Here is an 18,835-nt window from a genome sequence, read left to right on the forward strand (position 1 = left end):
GTCTATATGAAACTCTAACTACCAGGGACTGTTGTTGCCCCACAAAGACAGGACATCAGATGGGGCAGGTAAGGTATCTTGGAGGGTAAAGGTGCCCTCCTGCCTGAATTCAGTCACTAAGATTGGGGTCCTGGAGATGGACTCTCTCAATAAAACAAAGACAAAAGAACCTATAGATGAGACAGAGAAGTGGCCCAGGTCCAAATGGTCATCTGCCTTCTTGGAGGTAGGAAGTAAGTGTGGCTTTGCGCCTCAGGGTTGAAGAGAAAAATTAGACCCACTGATTTATACTACAAATCTTGCCAGATTTCTATTACGTGCCATGTACTATATTAAAGTAAAAATTGTGGCCGGGCAGTGGTGGCGGTGGAGCTCCGTTCCAGGCCAGCCAGGTCTGCACAGAGAAGCCTGTCTGAGAACCAACCGTGTCTGTTGTCCCCATTTTCCTACTTAAGCACCCGTTTGTTAAGAGCGCCAAGGGAGCGGCCATACTGCGAGACTTAATTAACGAGGCCATGGACGTGAAACTGAAGCGCCAGGAAGCCCAGCAGCGGGCAGTGGACCAGGACGACGATGAGAACTCAGTGAGTGGCAGGCGCCGTGCTGGGTCAGGGGTTCATGCCTCTTAGGTCTCCCTGGCCACAGAGGCGGTAAGAAGCTGGTGGAGTCAGCTCTTTGTCCTGGATGGATCTCGTTCAGCGCTGCCGGACACTGTGGCTGGGTCTGCGCGCTCAGTGCTCAGGGTTTTCTTAGAACACAGTATTTTGTCTCCATAACATTTACCCAGTTTATTCACTCACTAAAGGGATAGTGACAGAGACAGAGACTTGGTTTATCCAAGCCCTTCTAAAGTTTTTGTACTATATTCCGGAGTCACCTGCAACTTTTAGATTCCAAGGGTACTACTTTAGTTCAGATCTGTGCTGGAAGTCAGGTGAGAAGGGAGGAGGAGGGAGCTCCTTTTGATGAGAGATGCAGTTGTCACATGGGTGACTTTTTGTGGTCATTCCTGGTTAAACAAGTGCTTTTCAGCTTCTAAGGTGTTGCATACAACCTGGAGAGATGTCAGATCCAGGTCTGTTTGCACCAAGAAGAGTAATAATTCAGAAACTTCAGAGTCTTGTGATTCCATTAGCTCCAGTTTAAGATTCTGTTCCTTCGCAGGAGGAGGATGAAATGGACTCTGGCACGATGGTTCGAGCTGCGGGTGATGACATGGGCACTGTCCGAGTAGCCAGCACGATGAGCGGCGGAGCCAATACTATGATTGAGCACGGTGACACATTGCCATCCCAGCTGGGTACCATGGTGATCAACACGGAGGATGAGGAAGAGGAAGGAACCATGAAAAGTGAGGCTCTGAGGAGACACTAACTGATCCAGAGACGGGTTCTTACAGCCCCTGCCGTCTTAGTTGTGGATCTGTTGTTCTGTTGCCATAGATAAGTTCTTCAGAGGAAGAGATTAGATTCTCAGTAGCAGCTTTGGCTGGAGGGCTGTGGGGAGCAGGAGGCTATGGGAGGGAATTTGCTTTTGAACCCCAGTGTTCTCACTGGAGGGCTGTCCTGGAGGAGGGCACATTATTGTTGTGATACAGAATTCACCTCAGATTGTAATAAGATGTGAGGTACCGTACATATCTTTAGTTTATTTCATGATAGTGTCTGTTTAATCAAGGGTAACTGACAGCCAGTCAAAGATAATTGAGCAGATTTAAAAGTTCCATTAAGTCTTCAGAAACTCCTTCCTTTTTCCTCTCTCCTTTTCTCCTTCCGTTCCTGCCATGTTTTACTCCTCTCTCCCTCCTTTCTTTCCTCCCTTCACTCTCCCTTACTTTCTTGGGGATTAAATCCCTGAGCCTCTCACATGCTAGGCAAGCACTGTACCAGTGAGCTCCCCCCAGTCAGTGCTTCTGCCTTTGAGACGATTCTTCTGTGTTGCTCAGGCTTCTCTCTAACTTCTGGGCTTAGCCGTTGCCTGTGGTCAGAGTCTAGGCCTGGTGTTTGTAGATTTTTGTCATTGTTTTGAGGAAAGAGAAAAACCCACATTGTTTGCAGAGTAGCAAGGCAACTCTATTTAGGCAAAGCACAGGTCAGAATACAGCAAGAAGGCAGTGGGCCACAGGAAGGCACAGTTACTGCCCAAGGCTTCTTTCTGTGAGAGTCTGGTGGAGGGAGGGACTGGTTTCTAAGGGAAGTAGTCTGGGTGGTTCCCTGATGTTGCTTGATAGATGAGTTTATTTGATCACTTCCCCTCTGTACATGCCTCTGTCTGTAATGCAGTCCTGCTTTCCTAAAGTTCAACTGAGAACACACTCCATCTGGTCGTACATGAATCTAAAGCTAGTTCTTGCCAGATCTGCCTTTCCGGAATGTCTTGTGCCTGGACAGAAGAGTCTGACTGCATAGTGTTTGTCTAAGTGTGATGATGGTCGTCAAGGGACAGGAAAAGCCCATTCCATTCTTCAGAGTAGGGTGCATGTGTACCCTGGTCAGATGGGGGGTCCTCAGTTGCTAACAGGTTGCTAGGTGTGCCTGTAAGGAGGGGAAAGGACCTGCCTAGGTCTTCAAGTGATGCTAAATGGACTCCCAGGTTGTTAAACTCTTCCTAGTGCTTGCCTGTCTCCCGTGGTTCCCTTGTCTCAGGCTCCAGTCGATCCACAGCCAGGCATGTGCCACAGACCCGGGTTCTTTCCCTTCTTCCTGGCTGACCTGTGGCTGGCTCCATTCCTTGAGGTGGCTTAGAGTCCCACACTAGGCTCTTCAGTGACCGCTCTTTGTCTTATCCTGAGGTAGAGGCCAACTCACAGAGGAACCGATTGGAGGGTACAGAGTAGCTGAGGTGTAGAGGTCCAGTTTAGCCTAAACCTTGCGTCCATTTAAAGACCTGAGTTTCCTTGGTTATCAGGTTTTCACCCCCTTATCTCCCTACACCGATGCTAGGGATCGAATCAGCGCTTCCCATGTGCTAGTCTACTGCTGAGCTACACCTCTCATAGTTACGGCTTTTCTTCTAATCCAGGAATCAGCAAACCAGTGTCTAGGCCAAGCTAGACTGCCACCTACTTTGGGTAGTAAGCGCAACTGGAACAAGGCCATAGCCGTTACTTTGCTGCTTTTGGCTGCCTCGGTACTGACATGGCTATAGCCGTTCCTTTGCTGCTTTTGGCTGCCTCGGTACTGAAAATGCTGAGTTGAGTACCTGTTAAAAACCGTTGCCTAAAATATTGGCTCTGTTTCTTTACAGACAGAAAGTTTGTTGTCTGGTAGAACACTTGACTAGCTCATATGTGAGGGGCTGGGTTTGATCCCAGAACTGAAGGGGAGGAAGAAAAGGCGATCAAGGAGCCCTGGGGCTTGAAACCTAAGCAAAGGGTCTTACTGGAATGACATAGGCACAGGGTCCGGATAGTCCAGTAGTGGCTGGCTGCAGACCGGAGAGACTGAGAACCTGCAAGCTGCTCAGCCCACACTCTGGATGTCTTGGCAGTCTCAACCTGGCTCTCGGGGCCTGGAAGACTCCCAGGAGTCACTGGACTGTAGTCCATAATGGAAGACCAAGAGTCTGGAGTCTAATGCACCGATGGATGGCAGCGATAGCGGCTGGAGCAGCCACAGGGATGGCTGTGCCAGCAGGAGGCAAAGTCAGGCCCTCTGTCAGATGGTGCCCTCCACTCTCACGAGGCTTTCTCAGTCGGTCCTTTCCGTAAATGCCCTCACAGACTGACTTCCGTTGTGTCATCAGTGCAGGGAAGGACATGAGTTCTAATCCGGTGTAATCCGAGCGTGCTGCCAGAGTGCAGTAGGAGGGAGGCTCTTTAACTTGGCTGGGGCTCCTTGTAGAAAGGCAGCAAGGCTGGCAGCTCGCAGGTGGGTGGAGGTGTCCCAGCAGAGGGGCTTCTGGTGTCTGAGGACGTTGCAGGGCAGTGTTCTCACGTGTCTCACTCTTCGCCTTCCAGATCGTGGTTTGCATGGTAACCACTAACCTCTCGTTTTCAAAGGCAAAATAGTTCCTTGTGTCAGTTTTGGGGCTCAGATTCATTATCCCTGAGACTGAAAGGAATGGGAATGTTACATGGGTAGATTCATACATTGATTAAACTTCTGATGCATTCTTTGTCTGGCGTTTACAAAGTTCAGATCTGGGGCTGGAGAGATGGCCCCACAGCTAAGAACACTGCCTTCTTCCAGAGGACCCGAGTTGTTTCCAGCACCCACATCAGGTGGTTCATGAGCATTTGTAAAACTCCAGCCTCATGAGATCTCGTGAGACTTTGCCCTCCTCTCCCACATGAAGATACTTCTTGTTGTGTACACACAATCAGATCGTAAAAGAAAAGGTCAAACCTGTGGCCTGGTAAATTCTCTCCTAGAACTAGGCCCAAGGAAATAATTAAAGATAACATTTACAAATTTTTCCCAGACATGCTATTTATTGTATATATAAAAATATCAGGTACAGTCCAGCCTTAGCTGAAATCTGAGGGAGAATGGACACTAACTAGTCATTACTTGTGTAAACACATACTGGTAATTCTTGTCAGTTATCTGTAGAATGCGAATGCGTGCAGGGCAGACTCTCCTGTTACTTTCGAATGAGGGCTCTAAAAGAGCACCTTTCTCTTGGTCTCAGTGATGAAGAGGAAATTCCTTGTGAATTGTCCGTTTGGGGCTTGTCCTCCCACTGTGCCAGCAGAGGGCGCTCTGTGATAGGCTATGAATTGAAATTGTGCTTTCGTTCAAGTTCACTGATAGCCTTTGTATGATGGTATTTATTTTGGATCAAGACTACTTATATTTAAGATTTTATTTTATCTTATTCTATTTTATTTTATGTGTTTGGGTGTTTTGCCTGTATGTATGTCTACACACACACACACACACACACATGGCTAGCTCCTACTTGTGAGCTGTGGGTGCTGAGAATTAGACCTTGCTTGTCAGAAAGAGCAGCCCTCTCTCCACCCTCACCTTTTAAGGCTGTCCCGAGTTACCACAGCAACGCTGGGGATGGCCTTCATTTCCTTTAGTTAGGAGGTCGGCTACTTGGCAGAGTTGAAGCACTAAAGCACAGCCTCTTCCTCTCAGGTTTTTAGTGACTTTAGCAGGAATTGGTTTTGCAGTTCTTGAGCACAGTGCCACACATAGTCTTTTAAATGTCACCGGTTAAGTGGTCCCAACCAAATAGTGGAATAGGACTTTAAGACAAAGCAGTTCATGTGCAGAACTGATTTGGGGAAAAGCTATACTATGTAGAAAAACAAGCGTTAGAGATGTTTGTTACAGTTCGTTGCTTGGCATGTCCCGATTGTGGTTTTGCAAGTGCAGGGACTGGAACCCTGGGCCCTGCATGGCAGGTGTGCACAGCGGAGCTGCATGGCGCCTGAGTGGCCGTTTACTGATGCGCAGAGCTTCTGTGTATCTTAGGTACTGGCTTTCTCGGCGTGCGCTTTGCGCTTTGAGTTGTTTAGCCCTCGCCCACGATGTGAGCCCCGACTGTTGCGGTCGTTCTTAGCAGGCATCCTTCTCGTGACATCAGACTGTTCCAGGGTTTCTCATACAGAATTATTTTTTTATTCTTCAAGAAATTTTGCTGGGTGATGATGATGCACCCCTTTAATCCCAGCACTAGGGAGGCAAAGGCAGATGGATCTCTGTGAGTTCAAAGTCAGCCTGGTCTACAGAACAGGTTCCAGGACAGGCAGCGCTGCATAGAGACACACTGTCTTGAAAAACCAAAAGAAAAAGAGAAAAAGAAAGAAGTTTCTTTGCATCTAGATATCTTGAAAATAGTAAATGTTTGAAGAGTTGTAAAGTCTCACTGTTGACAGATGTTCTTTAATGTATCATGAATTTCTTTTCGTTTGTACTATGAGCTGTAGTCACATTCAACTGTATGGTCCATGACCGTTTATCTAAAATAGATTCCATGTCACCCTCCTTCTTTTCTGATTCAGATTGCTCTTTGAAATTTCTTTACAGTGATCTCATCAGTTTCAGGATTACTGGATCCAGTTTTGCATTATGCCCCAGTAGGACTTTACTTGATTGTTTTGAACACATAGTTCTGTCCACAAACACGGTTACATGGTTTACCCAGCGTCTCTCTAGGGAACTGTATCATTTATTCACAGACACGCTCTCTATATTCGTGTGTGTGTATATCTGTCTGCCTGTCTATTTATTTATGTTTTTGTCCGGGAGGTTTCTCTCTGTAGCCCTGGAACTCTCTGTAGACCAGGCTGGTCTCAGCCTCAGCAGAGATCCACCTGCCTCTGCCTTCTGAGTGCTGGGATCAGAGACGTGTGCCACTCCGCCTGGCGCCATGTGTGTTGATGAGGCCTTTTTATATAGCTCAAACTGGTGTCAACTTCTGATCCTCCTGCCTCAGCTTCATGAGCATTGCAACTATAGGTATGTAGGGCCACTCTTAGCATGTGTGTCCATGTACACATGTGTGTGCTCATGTGTAGGTCAGAAGTCAACACTGGGTGTTGTTCCCCAGGAGCTGTTCAACTTGATTCTTTGTTTTAGTTTTGTTTTTTAAAAATATTTTATTTTTAGTATTCAAAATTGTGTGTCAGTATGTGGGGTGCGTGCAGACACCTCAGGAAGCCTGAACTTGTAGCCCCTGGAGCTACAAGTGCTGGGCCCGAGTGAATCCTGAGGATCGTGCACACAGCACTGCTGAGCTGTTTCTCCAGCCTTCAGCTTGGTCTTAGGGCCAGCTCTGAGGGGTTTGGTTTTTGTTTTATTTTTATGGCTGTTGTGTTAATGTTTTCAGTGGATTGTTGTACTCATTATCCTATGAGATTCCTAATCTCTAAATTCCCTTTTTATTTCTTATGAAGAAGACCTTGTCTGTGGATTATGGCCTCAGCGTTCCCCCTTTTGATCCATACACCTTTTTTCTGGTTTGCTCGGATCTCTAACACAGTTTGAATAGTAGTGCCTGTCCTTGTCTTGTTGTTCCCCTGAGGGAAAGTTCCTCTCATATCTTACTTAATACTGAGTCTGATAGCGCAGCAGAATTATAACAGTTCTTCCTTACACTGAAGAATCTTTACCTCTAGCTTTAGAGCTCCTGGTATCAGTTAGAACTGGTAACATCGTTTACCATCTCGAAGTTTTATTTTTCTTGCTTGCTAGTCTGACTACTGGTAGCTTTTCCCTGGCTCTGCTTCAGCCTCACTCCACTGTCGATGTGGCTGTGGCGTTGTGCTGTTTCCCTTTCTCCCCTTCCACCCTCTGGCGGCGGGCGTTGAACCTGGGGACCTCAGCGCACTGCTCAGGCATTCTGCAGGCAGCCGCATACGAGCTCTGATGAGCGTCTTGTTTGTTAGAAACCGGTTTGTTCACTGTGTGTCACTGCCAGCCTGGAAGTTGCTGCTTATCCCAGACTGACCTCAAATTCAAAACTCCCCTGCCTCTGTTTCCTGAATTCTGAAAGTATGGGCACGTGAATTATTCAGAAGGACTTTTTTCAGAACTAAGTGTGTGAAATTTTAAAACTGGGTATGGGCTAGAGAATTGTGTTTAAAGAAGGAGGCCTGTGTGGTAACAATTCTTTTTGTCAGAAGAGTCTTTGTGTGCTTTAGCAAGATTGTGTTTTCTTCTTTTGAAAATATTTAAGAACTCTGCGTGTGTGTGTGTGTGTGTGTGTGTGTGTGTGCCGTGAAGCCGTGCTGTGGAAATCAGGGACAGCTTTTGTGGGTCCTGAGACGTCAGCTCAGGTCCGCAGGCTTGTGCAGCCAGTACTTTACCCAGTGGGCCACCTTGTCATCCCAAGGGTGTGTGCTTTCTAGTTGGTACAGGAATTTATATCTAGGAAACTTAATTTGCCGATGCCTTTAAGTGGCTACTCTACCAATTTTTGATACGTGGTTTTTGAGAGACAGATCCAGCGAACTATGGAAGAAAGGGAGTGGGCGTGTCTATACAGGTTGTATTTTAGCAGCACTTCTCTGAGGAGGGGCGGACAGGACTAAGCACAGCAGTTCTGATGGGGAACGGACACCTATCTGCTGGAGACTTGAAGCCAGTGGCACTCGCTCCCTTTCCGTGCTCGGTACTGCAATGGTGTGGCCTTGTCCTTGCCGCATGTCTAGAACATGCACATCAGCCGGCCCCTCCTCCTTCCCAGGCCTGCTGCCAGGGGAGGTAGAATGTGCCTTAGTGTTTGCCGTGTTCCTGACCTTGACTCAGGCCTTGCCAGTAAGACCCTGTGAACCGAGGGCAATGAGAGGATTTCTTTTTAAGATTATACTGAGTTTCCAGCATTCTGATTTCCTCCCTAGAGCAGTAGCCACACTAATCTGTGTGAAGTAGAATTTTAAAGCCTAGTGGCATAGTTAACTAAGTTCGGGGAGCTCTGTGACTGAAGGCATCTACTGTTGCTGCGTTTCCTCCTTTAAGACTACGTCAAGACTCTTGTTGAAAAGATTTCATTTCAGCACTGTCTGTCAGATCCGCATTCATCAGAGCGGCGTAAGAGAGATTCTTGACTCTCAGCCCGTCTCTTTGCCCCTGCAGCTGTCTGGAGGATGGTGTTAGAACACAGTCCCCGTGCTGACTCGGTCAGTCTCTAACCTGGGGCATAGCGCGTGGTAGTGAGGGTGTGAACTGCATGCTGTGGTACTCCTCTTTACAGCGGCAGCCTTGTCGTCCAGCTTCAAACCTCACCGGAGAGCACTCAGTGCTCCCGTGTACCTGCCACTCTGCATTGACACCATAGGAAGGTTCTGGATAGTGCTAGGGCTGTTTCCTGCTCTAGAGTGAAAAGCTACAACATTTAATTTTGTTGCAGTTGTCTTGCTGAAGGGAGGCAAGAGTAGAAAGAAAATACTGGAAAGATTTTTGGAACCATCTTTGGCTGGGAGTGTATTTCTGGGTCTTATAGGCAGAGTCTCCTTAGGGAGGTCACTCCTCCCCTTTAACCTTCAGTTTTATGTTTTGTCTTCTCAGACTAATGTAAGGTGCTACACATGAAATACTGAGTGTCCGAATGATCAGAATGAAAGTGTTTTAATAAGCATTTATTCATTCAGAGAGAGAGGGACACACACACACACACACACACACACACATACACACACACACACACAGAGAGAGAGAGAGAGAGAGAGAGAGAGAGAGAGAGAGAGAGTTAAATTCCCTAGCAATAAGATGATAGCTATTTTAAGAACCAGTTAAACAGCTCAATATACAAGATGGCAGATTTAAAGACGGCCAGACTTCAGATCCCTTTGAACCTTCTTTTACAAGGCTTCAAACTCTTATCTTAACACTGTGGCATTTATTACTGACTGCCGTTCTTTCCATCCCTGAAAGGTAATCTCCGTGGTGGACTGCATTTTCAGAGACGTTCCCTCCCGGGTGAGCTTCCCAATGGGAAAGCACGCTTGGGGCTTAAACTTTCCTCACACTTTCACAAATAGCTCAAGGTCACCCTTCCGGAGCAGAGGCTGACTCCATGGTTGTGCAGTCTATTGTCTCCACATGCTGGGCTGGCTTTCATCTTTAGAAACCAGAAACATTCTTCAGTTCTTTAGGATGAGCCAAAAAGCAGAGAGCCTGGTGCCTGAATATTCACTCAGAGAGCCCAGCCAGACGGCAGGCTGGGATGTGAAGGCACCAGCCGTCCGTGCGACCCGGGGCACGGGCCCAGGGCCTATGGGTGACTGGGACGGGCCCAGGGCCTACGGGTGACTGGGATGGGCCCAGGGCCTGCAGTTTTTGGAACATAAGGCCCTCCAGTGTGGTCATGTCAGTCAGGAGAGGCAAGAGTAGCCACGAGGTCTTGCGTCTCCCAGAGGTCAGTGATGCAGCGGCAGGGAGAAGAGAGGCGTGAGTCCAGTGAAGCTTTGGCTGTGGGTGTGAGAACCAGGCAGAGAGGTCAGCTTCGTCCATTTGTGCTCCAACTCCAGACCTTAAAGCTCCTCTGAGCTGCTGGCTCTTGCTTGGAGAGGAGTGGAGATGCATTCTCTATACTAATTTAAATGGATCTATAAGAAAAAGAAGCTGATTTTCTGTAGGCATGTCTACAGTAAGAAATGTCAATTTTAGTATTTGTTAAAAACACTCAGTACAATCTCTGAGATATTTTCTAGGGATGTACTCCATGTCACAACTGTGCAACACACAGGGAGGGACTTCAGTGAAACACTGACTGCTGACCAGGAACTTACAGGTTAAAAACAGGATGGCGTCTCGCTGTTGCTGTTCGGTGCTGTGTGCTCGCACTCCACTTTCTAGTCCTCTGTATGAGTAGGACGCACCCCGATCGTGGCCTTTGGTAGTGATTTGTTAGAGAGGCCCTCCGCATAGGAAGATAGCAAAGCGCTTGATGACACATCAGGGAAGTTACAGAAAAAAGCGAATGAGCTTTCGAGAAGGATGGTAAAGAGTCAGAAAGGGAGACGGGGCGTATTGAATATTGAAGTTGGCTAAAGCAGATACAAGCATTGGTCAACTTTTAATTGACTAGGATTGAGTGCCCAGATAGAGTTTTAACTTGATACTGTTGTTAAGGGGGTGTACGAAGACACTCTGGTCAGGAAAGTTGGCCCAGTCCTAGGAGATTAATGCAGTACCAAGGGATGGAGACTGTTGTCTCTTTCCAGACGGCTCTCCCCAGTGCCCTAGCTAGGGGCCCTTGGACGTTTTGAGCTGTAGTTTTCTTGGAATCCGTATGCAGCTCATTAGCACTAAGATGGCTTGTGAGCCACGGTCTGGAAAGCAAGTCAGATCCTACAGATGCAGTTGTCCTGTTACCAGGGAGAGAGCTTTCCTGGGCCCCAGGACATCTCACAACCCTCCGTTCTTAGCGGTTTCAAGAACAGACAAACGTTTGTGGTTACACAGACTTGGACAGTGACTTTATGTAAGTGAGTGACTAGGTACATCTGAAACCCATAGCTGCTCTTAACAAAACCAAACCAGAAACCACACAGACAATAAATGTTAGATTTCGAAACAAATCAAACCCTCCATGATGCATTTACATTATGGCTCCTTGTTTTAAAACAGGGAAACATTGAGGTATTACTGGAGTTTTTGTTTTTGCAAATATTTTTCCATGGAGCCCAGAGGAAATTGTAGGCTGGTGCCCACTTCGATACTTTGAGCAGAACTAATTACTACTTAGATAAAAAAAACAAGTTATGGTGAGAATTAAGGAAGGGCTAGGCTGACAGTTGTGGTTCACTTAGTGATAGCTTGAAAGCGAAGGTGTGGGACAGAAGAGCCATCCCGTTTGAGATCTCATAGATGGGCACGCCAAAGGCGATATGAGCTCCAGTTTCTGGTCAAGCTTCTGTGTAGTCCGTCTGTCCTGACATGTAGTGGACCTGTTAGGAGCACATTGTAGAGGAAGGGGTCATGCCTCTTTATCTCAACATGGAGTTATTGATATAATTTATGCACTATGGTGTTTACTCGTTTAGAGTATACAGTGACTTTTAGTATTCGTGTGTGCATGAATACTACCAGTATTTAATTTTTAAAGTTTTATTACTTTAAACTGGGATATAGTTTATAAAGCCTAATGTTTTAAAGCATACAGGTTCATAGATTTTAGTATGTTGACAACATCTTACAAGCCTAGCAACTATTAAATCCCAGTATTTAATAGCTTCAATGCTACTCTCACCCCGTTGTCAGTTACTTCTTACTCTTCCTCTCCTCTGTGCATTTCCTGTTCTGGATATTTAATGTAAATGGACTTAGACAATATGCTTTTCTTTGGGTCTGACACTTTTGTATAATTCTTCCAAGGTTTATCCAAGGTGTATCAGTGTTTAAATAATTTTTTGTTGGTGTACGTGAACATGTGTGCATGAATATGTATATGTGTGTATGGTGAGTATGTGTGTATGGTGAGTATGTGTGTGTATGGTATTGGGGTGGGCCAGAGGTTAACACTGGGACTCCACTTTGTTTATTGAGTTGGTGGATGTGGCGAGGCTGGCTGGCTGGTAGCTCCAGGGATCTGCCTGTCTCCTCCTCCCCAGTGCTGGGATGCAGTCTAGGAATACCTGTTCATCAGTTGGTGGACATTTGGATCATGTCTTTCTGCCTTTCTGCTTTTTTTTTTTTTTTAATTTATTTTATGTATATGAGCACACTGTAGCTGTCTTCAGACACCAGAAGAGGGCATCAGATCCCATTACAGATGGTTGTGAGCCACCATGTGGTTGCTGGGAATTGAACTCAGGACCTCTAGAAAAGCAGTCTCAGTGCCCTTAACCACTGATCTCCAGCCGGTCTTTCTGCTTTTATGTAACATTTTCAAAGAAAAATGGAGACAAGGCACGGTGCTCAGCATTCCCTCCTTCGCCTGCAGGTTTGGACAGCGTGTCCATTCAGGTGATGAGTGGGGCTTACAGAGGAGGAGGTCGCCATAGTGTAGAGCACATTTATTTCCTGCATCAGATAAAGAGAATCAAAGCAACATGTGGCTGTTTTCGTACTTAGCCCAGTCCATCCTCCCTCTGACTTCAGCTTTCCTGGATTATCATTCAGCCGACTGTGTTCATTTCCTGTGAAAAGCTGAAGAATTAGTCTAGTTCAAGTTGAAACAAACTGTTCCCAGACCAGCTGAAGCCTGGGAGCTGGAGAGGCCGGAGCAGCCTAGTTTTTAATCAGTTCGGAGTAGTTTACTTCCCAACTCTCAGGCTGCTGCTAGTGCTTGACCCTCCAGCTCAAGGTGGCTGGAAGAACGGTTCAAAGATTAGGTTCCTGGGGAAATTCCATTCGCTTACCCTTTCTGCTCTCAACTTAATGGCAATGCTAGCACGTCAAGAATCTTCATTTTGGTTTTAGAGAACTCACCAGATGATGCCCAGCTCTCGAGGCTTAAAACCTGTTCACATTGGTCCTTGTTGTCATAGCTATAACATCTTAGGCAAACAGCTCATCCATAAAACAGGAACCATAATATCCTTCAAAGATTCCTAGAGGAGTTAGTGAAGGGCCATTGTGCAGCACTGGGCAGGCAGGTCCCTCAGTCTCCGTACCTCCTGTACAGTCAGATAAAAGAGCATCCAACCCAGGTGTTCAGTAGCAGTGTTGGTCGCATTTGCACCTGGGTTCTAAGGGAAATAAATGCTTTTTGTGGATGTAAGATCCTGTGTGAGTGAGCACACTTAGGGAAGGGGAGAAGAAGATTGTTACAAATCATTTAGCTTTTGCTGCATAACAAAGCAGTCCAAAGTTTGCTGAATTAAAAAAGCAGCCATTTCATTTAAAGTATGATTCGGTAGGTTTGAAAAGAGCCGTGTGCACTTGGGTACTTCTTTTGGTCTGGTCAGGACGACTCAGATCCCTGGGCAGGCTGATCGGAAGGCCTCAGTTAAGATGTCTGCTGGGTAGCGCCTCCGTGTGGTTTACTATTAGGAAGCTCGCTGAGATTTACCAGCACTGATGATGATTAGACGATGTTGAAAGTCTGGTCTGGCTACGTGCAATCAGGACCAGGAGTTTAAATCATCGCACCTTCTGGGGTAGGGGCTATCTCTGTCAATTTGAAAAGAAAATCATTGTAAAATGTGCATAGTGTAAAACTCCAAGCTAGGAATTAGTCTGCTGCGCTAGTTCCGAAATTGACTTTGGAGGCTAGGGATATAGTTTACTTGCTGGGTTTGATTCCCAGAGACAGCACAACCCCAGATGACCTCCTGCCCAAACTGAAGTCATCCTTCCTTCTTTGGTAATTTGAGGTATGTAAACGTTGACTGTTTAGCTATAATTGAATTTCCAAGAACAGTCTGCCTTTCATTCCCAGTTTATGTCTGAATATGTGATTAGAGGAAAAAATTATCTAATCATAAAACATAGTTTGGGGTGGGTGTCTTTAAATTCCGATTCATGTCAGGGATAACCAGGTGCTTGGCATGGATAGCACAAGAGGAAAACAAAGGCATTGATAGAATTTCTTATTTGTGGTTCTTAGTTGTTGAAAGAGACAGAGGATGGTTTTGTTTGTTTGTTTGTTTATTCCTCCAAAAATATTAGAAATCTTGAAGGGCTTGGGGAGGGCTGTTGTTGTCAAGTAAATAAATGAATTGTGAGGAGGGCAAACACTACTTTTCATCTAAACAGTGATAGCCAGAGATTTGTTATCTCTTAGTGGTTGTCATTCTTGTGATTTTTTTTTTAATGGAATGATTTAGAACTAAGCTACAAAACTGTTTTTTAATCTCATCCCTGACTTAAAGATTTGATTTATATATCTTCGTTTATATTATACTTAATTTATTTTGAGACAGATGTCATTGTCTAGCACAGTTTGGCCTGGAACTCGCTGTGTAGTTCATGTGTTCTTTGGGTGTCCATAGCGTTTCCGACTTGGCAGTGGTGGTTCTCCCCAAGGTTCCTCTTAAATGCCCATTAGTTTAAAAAAAGTGAATATTTAGTTGGCTAAAGTAATCTTCAATGCATTAGTAATTTTTTAGACTGCAAGATATACGAGGTTTGAGGCTTAACAGAAATACATAAAATTTAGAAATAGCCCATTTAGTAAGTGTTTGAGCATGTATGAGCAGTCACGTAAGTCCTGTTAGCATTTATAAAATTGCAGGGATCGTGCTACAGACACCTCACTGGGTGGCATCTCTTTAGTTATTAGGGCACCAGATCCTGTTTCCCCAAAGAGGAGGGCGCGGAGGTGTTTGGTATTCCTGTTGGTTGCTTCTAAGAGACTCCCACACTAATGTCCACACACTGAGAGCCACAAGAAGTCTTAGGAACATTTAGTGGAGGAATCTATTTTGGGGGTCTCGAGACATTAGCTCCAGATGTTGATGGAGTTGTGGCTTCTAAGGGCTACTGAGCAAAGTCCCATCTGTCTGGTTTTGTCCTTGGTGGGAGAATTAGGTCCACTGAGACCAAGCAGGGAGTCTGGAGGGACAAAGGAGCAGTGTGGATGCGGGGTTCTCACAGGTGCGCTGATGCTGCTGTGGTGAGGTGCGAGGGCTTGGAGGAAGGTTGGAGGTGGCCTGGTAGCTAAGGTGGGGAGGGTCTCCCTGCTGTGCTCTTTGCTGGAGCAACACTGGAGCAACACTGGAGCTGTGGCTTTAGCAGGGACCTCCTGGTTCTCTGCCGCACAAGGAGCCTGCCAACTGCAGGACCAGGGCTGTGGAGCCAAGAGTTCTCTCTAGCTAAGCCCCTCTCCAGCTGCACTTTTTATAGTTCTTGTCAATCTTTTGTTCTTTTAAATTTTTATATACAATATTTTAATCATATTCTCTCCCCTTTCCCAACTTAATATTCTCTCTCTCTCTCTCTCTCTCTTTTGAGATTATAATATTACTACCCTCCTCCTTTCCCTTTCCTCCCTCCAGGCCCTCCTGTATACCCTCCATGCTCTCCTTCAGTTTCATGGTCTCTCATGAATCGTTATTAAACATACATGTTCCTAAATATACAACCTGCTCAGCCTGTGTAATGCTACTTGTGTGTATGCCACAGGGCTGATACTGGGTAACCAGTTGTACTCTTCCTTGAGGAGACCATTTCTCCCATTCTTAGGATTCCTGAGTTGCCTGTAGTCCTCTGTGTCGGGCAGAGGTCTGAGGTCTGATTGAACACCTGTCCACTTTAGCATGTGTGGCACTTTATTGGTTTAAAGTTCCTAAAAACATGCAGGTGTGATGTGCCCTCGGTACATGTGTGTATATGCATGCATGCACATGTGTACACACACACACACACACACACACACACACACACACACACACACACACCCCAGCCAACCATGGTTTCCATTTTGTGTTGGCCAGCTTCTCCTGAGCATGAGCAGCAAGCTGCCTGGTGTGATTGGTTGGACCAGTGCATTCCACTGAAGAAAGCAGATTTCTCCCTTTCCTAGCAGCTCTCAGTTGCAATGGCTTCTGTCGTTCAGTGAGACCTTGTGCCAGCTCCCTGGTTCGCCATGCTGGTATTTTATGTGGTTTGAAGCTGTGAGGGCTCGGGTGTGCTGTGATAGCCTATGTGAGCTCACAGAGCATCAGCCCTGCTCTGTTGGAAGGTGCTTACTGACCAGTCCGTGTTAATCGCCATCTACTGCAGGAAGAAACTTCTCTGATGCGGCCGTGAGATGCACCGGCCTGTACTCGCCTAAAACAATGGAGGCTCACGTAATGATTTTTCTTTCTTAGTCCCGGAATTTGCTGGTGCCCTTTTTCAGTAGAGGAGATTCTATTTTGTTCTTTGTTTTTCTCAAACTCGTATCTGTACTGGGGATGCTCATTGGTGTAGAGGTGTCATGGCTTTGGTGTCCTTGAGTCAGAAACGCTTGGCAGGATCTTTTTTAAAAACACGAGTTCCTGTTGAGAGCTGTAGTCGAGACTCATCACTACAGACAGTTCCTGTGTGCTTCTGGTCCATGGTTTCATACGCAGCCGGTCCTGTTGACAGCTGCTGCACACTGTACGGCCGGTTCAGCCAGCCAGCCACAGCCAGCCATCTGCAGGGCGCACTATGGGGTTTGGGGTTTTGCCAGCTGAAGCCTTAAGAGGTGGCTCCTCGCGTGGCTTTAATTTATGTTTCTCCTGTAAGGGAGCGAAAGCCTTTCTCTTTACCTTTATAAGGAGCAGTTGGGTAGTTTTGTGTCCTCTACCAATCTTTATCTCACTGTTCCCCAAATTCACAAACTCTTCTTACAGTTGTCTTTAAAACGCAGTTTTTAAAACATCTTATGGTATTTGTTGCAAACACTTCTCATAATTTATCTTTTAGTTTGGCTTATAACATGTGTTGTACACTACTTAGTCATTTTAGGGTCTGTGCTGCTTCCTTCACACACGGGAAGTGGCCTATCTCCCTCCCTCCCTCCCTCCCTCCCTCCCTCCCTCCCCTCTCTCACCCCTCCCTCCCCTCTCTCACCCCTCCCTCCCCGATCTCTCACCATTGGAAAGCCTTCCCCAGAATTGGCCTCTAGGAGCATTATCCTCTCTAGAGTTTATAGTTTCTGTCTTCGCAGTTACTGTTTATTACTTTGGAAGTTACTTGTTTTTGGAGTGAGATACGTATCCAGTGTGATCTTTTCCCAAACAGCTACCGGATAATTTGAACTTGCTAGGTTTTCTGGTCTGCTCAGCTGCCCAGGGAACTTCGGGCATTTTGTATGGTTACCATGTTCTGACTGTGTCATTTCAGCATCTCGAGGCTGGTTGGCACTGGTTTTCTGACACTCCTTGTTCACGTGTAGGACTAGGTGAAGGTCCGGTGTGCAGCTGTTTCATAGCCTGTCCTCCCTCTTGAGTTCCCAGAGGGAGGAACTGAGCAGAGAACATGGCTTCTGTCTCCTCAGCACATCCAGTGTCATACACAGTTTTACAAGCTTCTTTTATTGTAGTTTTTGTAGTACTTCAGTATACAATCATAACAAAGCTTAAAAACTAACAAAGCGAGCATAAGCAGCACCTTGTGTTTTCTATAGAACACACATCACAGTAGTACACCATGTCTTCCTAGTGTGATTGGTAGATCTTAGCAAAGCCTGTGTGAAATCCCCTGTAAGGGGGAAGCCGAACAAGGCCGTGATAGTACCTAGAGTGGGCAGACCTGGCATCGCTGGACTTGTGTGACGGAGAAAGAACCCAAATGTCTGAGAGGTTCATTTAACATTTTGGTCTATTTTTCTCCTGTGTATATGATTTTACAGAGTTCAGCTCATGCTACACACATGATATTATACCATATATAAATCATTTGTAAATAATATTTTAAAAATTATTTATGGGCCAAGCATGGTGTACATGTCTTTAATCCCAGCTCTTGAAAGGCAGAGGCAGCAGAGGGATCTCCGAGTTTGTGGCCAGCGTAGGCTACACAGTAAATTCTAAGCCGGCCAGGGTTGCAAAGAGAGAGCCTGCTTCAAATAAGTAAATAAACAGATAAATACAAATGAAAAAAATAGAAAACGTTATATAAGGCTAGGGGTGTGTGTGTGTGTGTGTGTTATATAAAAGTTTTATACATATATAAAAGTTATGTAAAAAAAAAGTTATATAAGGCTAGAGTTCAGTGGGAAAACACTTGCTTGGTATGCACAAGGCTTTGGTTTTACCCTTAGCAGCAGAAGAATGTTACATAATATTTCACAAGTGGAAGGATTGTCCTTAACGTGTGCGTGTGACACACACACACACACACACACACACACACACACACACACACTGCTGGTGCATATTTGTCTCCGTCTCTCAACTGGAATGTGAGCTCGTTAAGGAGCAGTTGCTTCCCATGTCATTGTCTGTCTGCCGTAGAGGGACAGACAATGATAGATACAAATGTTTTTGTTTATGCAATATTTCCTTTTTTTTAAAGATTTATTTATTATATGTGAGTACACTGTAGCTGTCTTCACTAGTCACCAGAAGAGGTCATCAGATCCCATTACAGATGGTTGTGAGCCACCGTGTGATTGCTGGGATTTGAACTCAGGACCTCTGGAAGAGCAGTTAGTGCTCTTAACCACTGAGCCATCTCTCCAGCCCTCTGAAATATTTTCAATCTAAATATCTCAGGAATTATTTCCTATAGGAAACTAATAATAATAAAAAGGACAACAGTAATATAATTTTTACTTGAAGCCTTTTCAGAATCATTGAAGTGCCCAAATCTTTCTGTTTAGAAATAATGACTCTGGGGAAAACATTTATATAAATTATTACAGGGGGAAGCCACAGTCTGTCTATTTCCGTAAGAAGTATTTTGAGTGAGAATTTGTGTATTTTTCTTTAGCTTCAGCAGAGTCTTTTATAAAGGGGTCTTTATCCAGCAGAAAGAATTGACCTAGAGCCTGTAGCCCTTGTGGGCATCCTGACCACACG

At 45.7% G+C, this 18,835-nt stretch overlaps 1 protein-coding gene across 3 annotated transcripts in view; it reads left to right on the plus strand.

Annotated features, from left to right (window-relative positions):
• The window catches only part of Stk4 (serine/threonine kinase 4), an 81,898-nt gene that overhangs the window by 29,337 nt on the left and 33,726 nt on the right, over positions 1–18,835 (plus strand). For all 3 annotated transcript variants that reach the window (XM_039105129.2, NM_001107800.1, XM_039105130.2), the window contains 2 exons: positions 456–584; positions 1,165–1,351. In XM_039105129.2, the coding sequence (XP_038961057.1) occupies positions 456–584; positions 1,165–1,351 (316 nt within the window). The remainder of the gene's footprint in view (positions 1–455; positions 585–1,164; positions 1,352–18,835) is intronic.

Source organism: Rattus norvegicus, chromosome 3 (genome assembly GCF_036323735.1).
Source record: "Rattus norvegicus strain BN/NHsdMcwi chromosome 3, GRCr8, whole genome shotgun sequence".
NCBI classification, from domain to species: domain Eukaryota; kingdom Metazoa; phylum Chordata; class Mammalia; order Rodentia; family Muridae; genus Rattus; species Rattus norvegicus.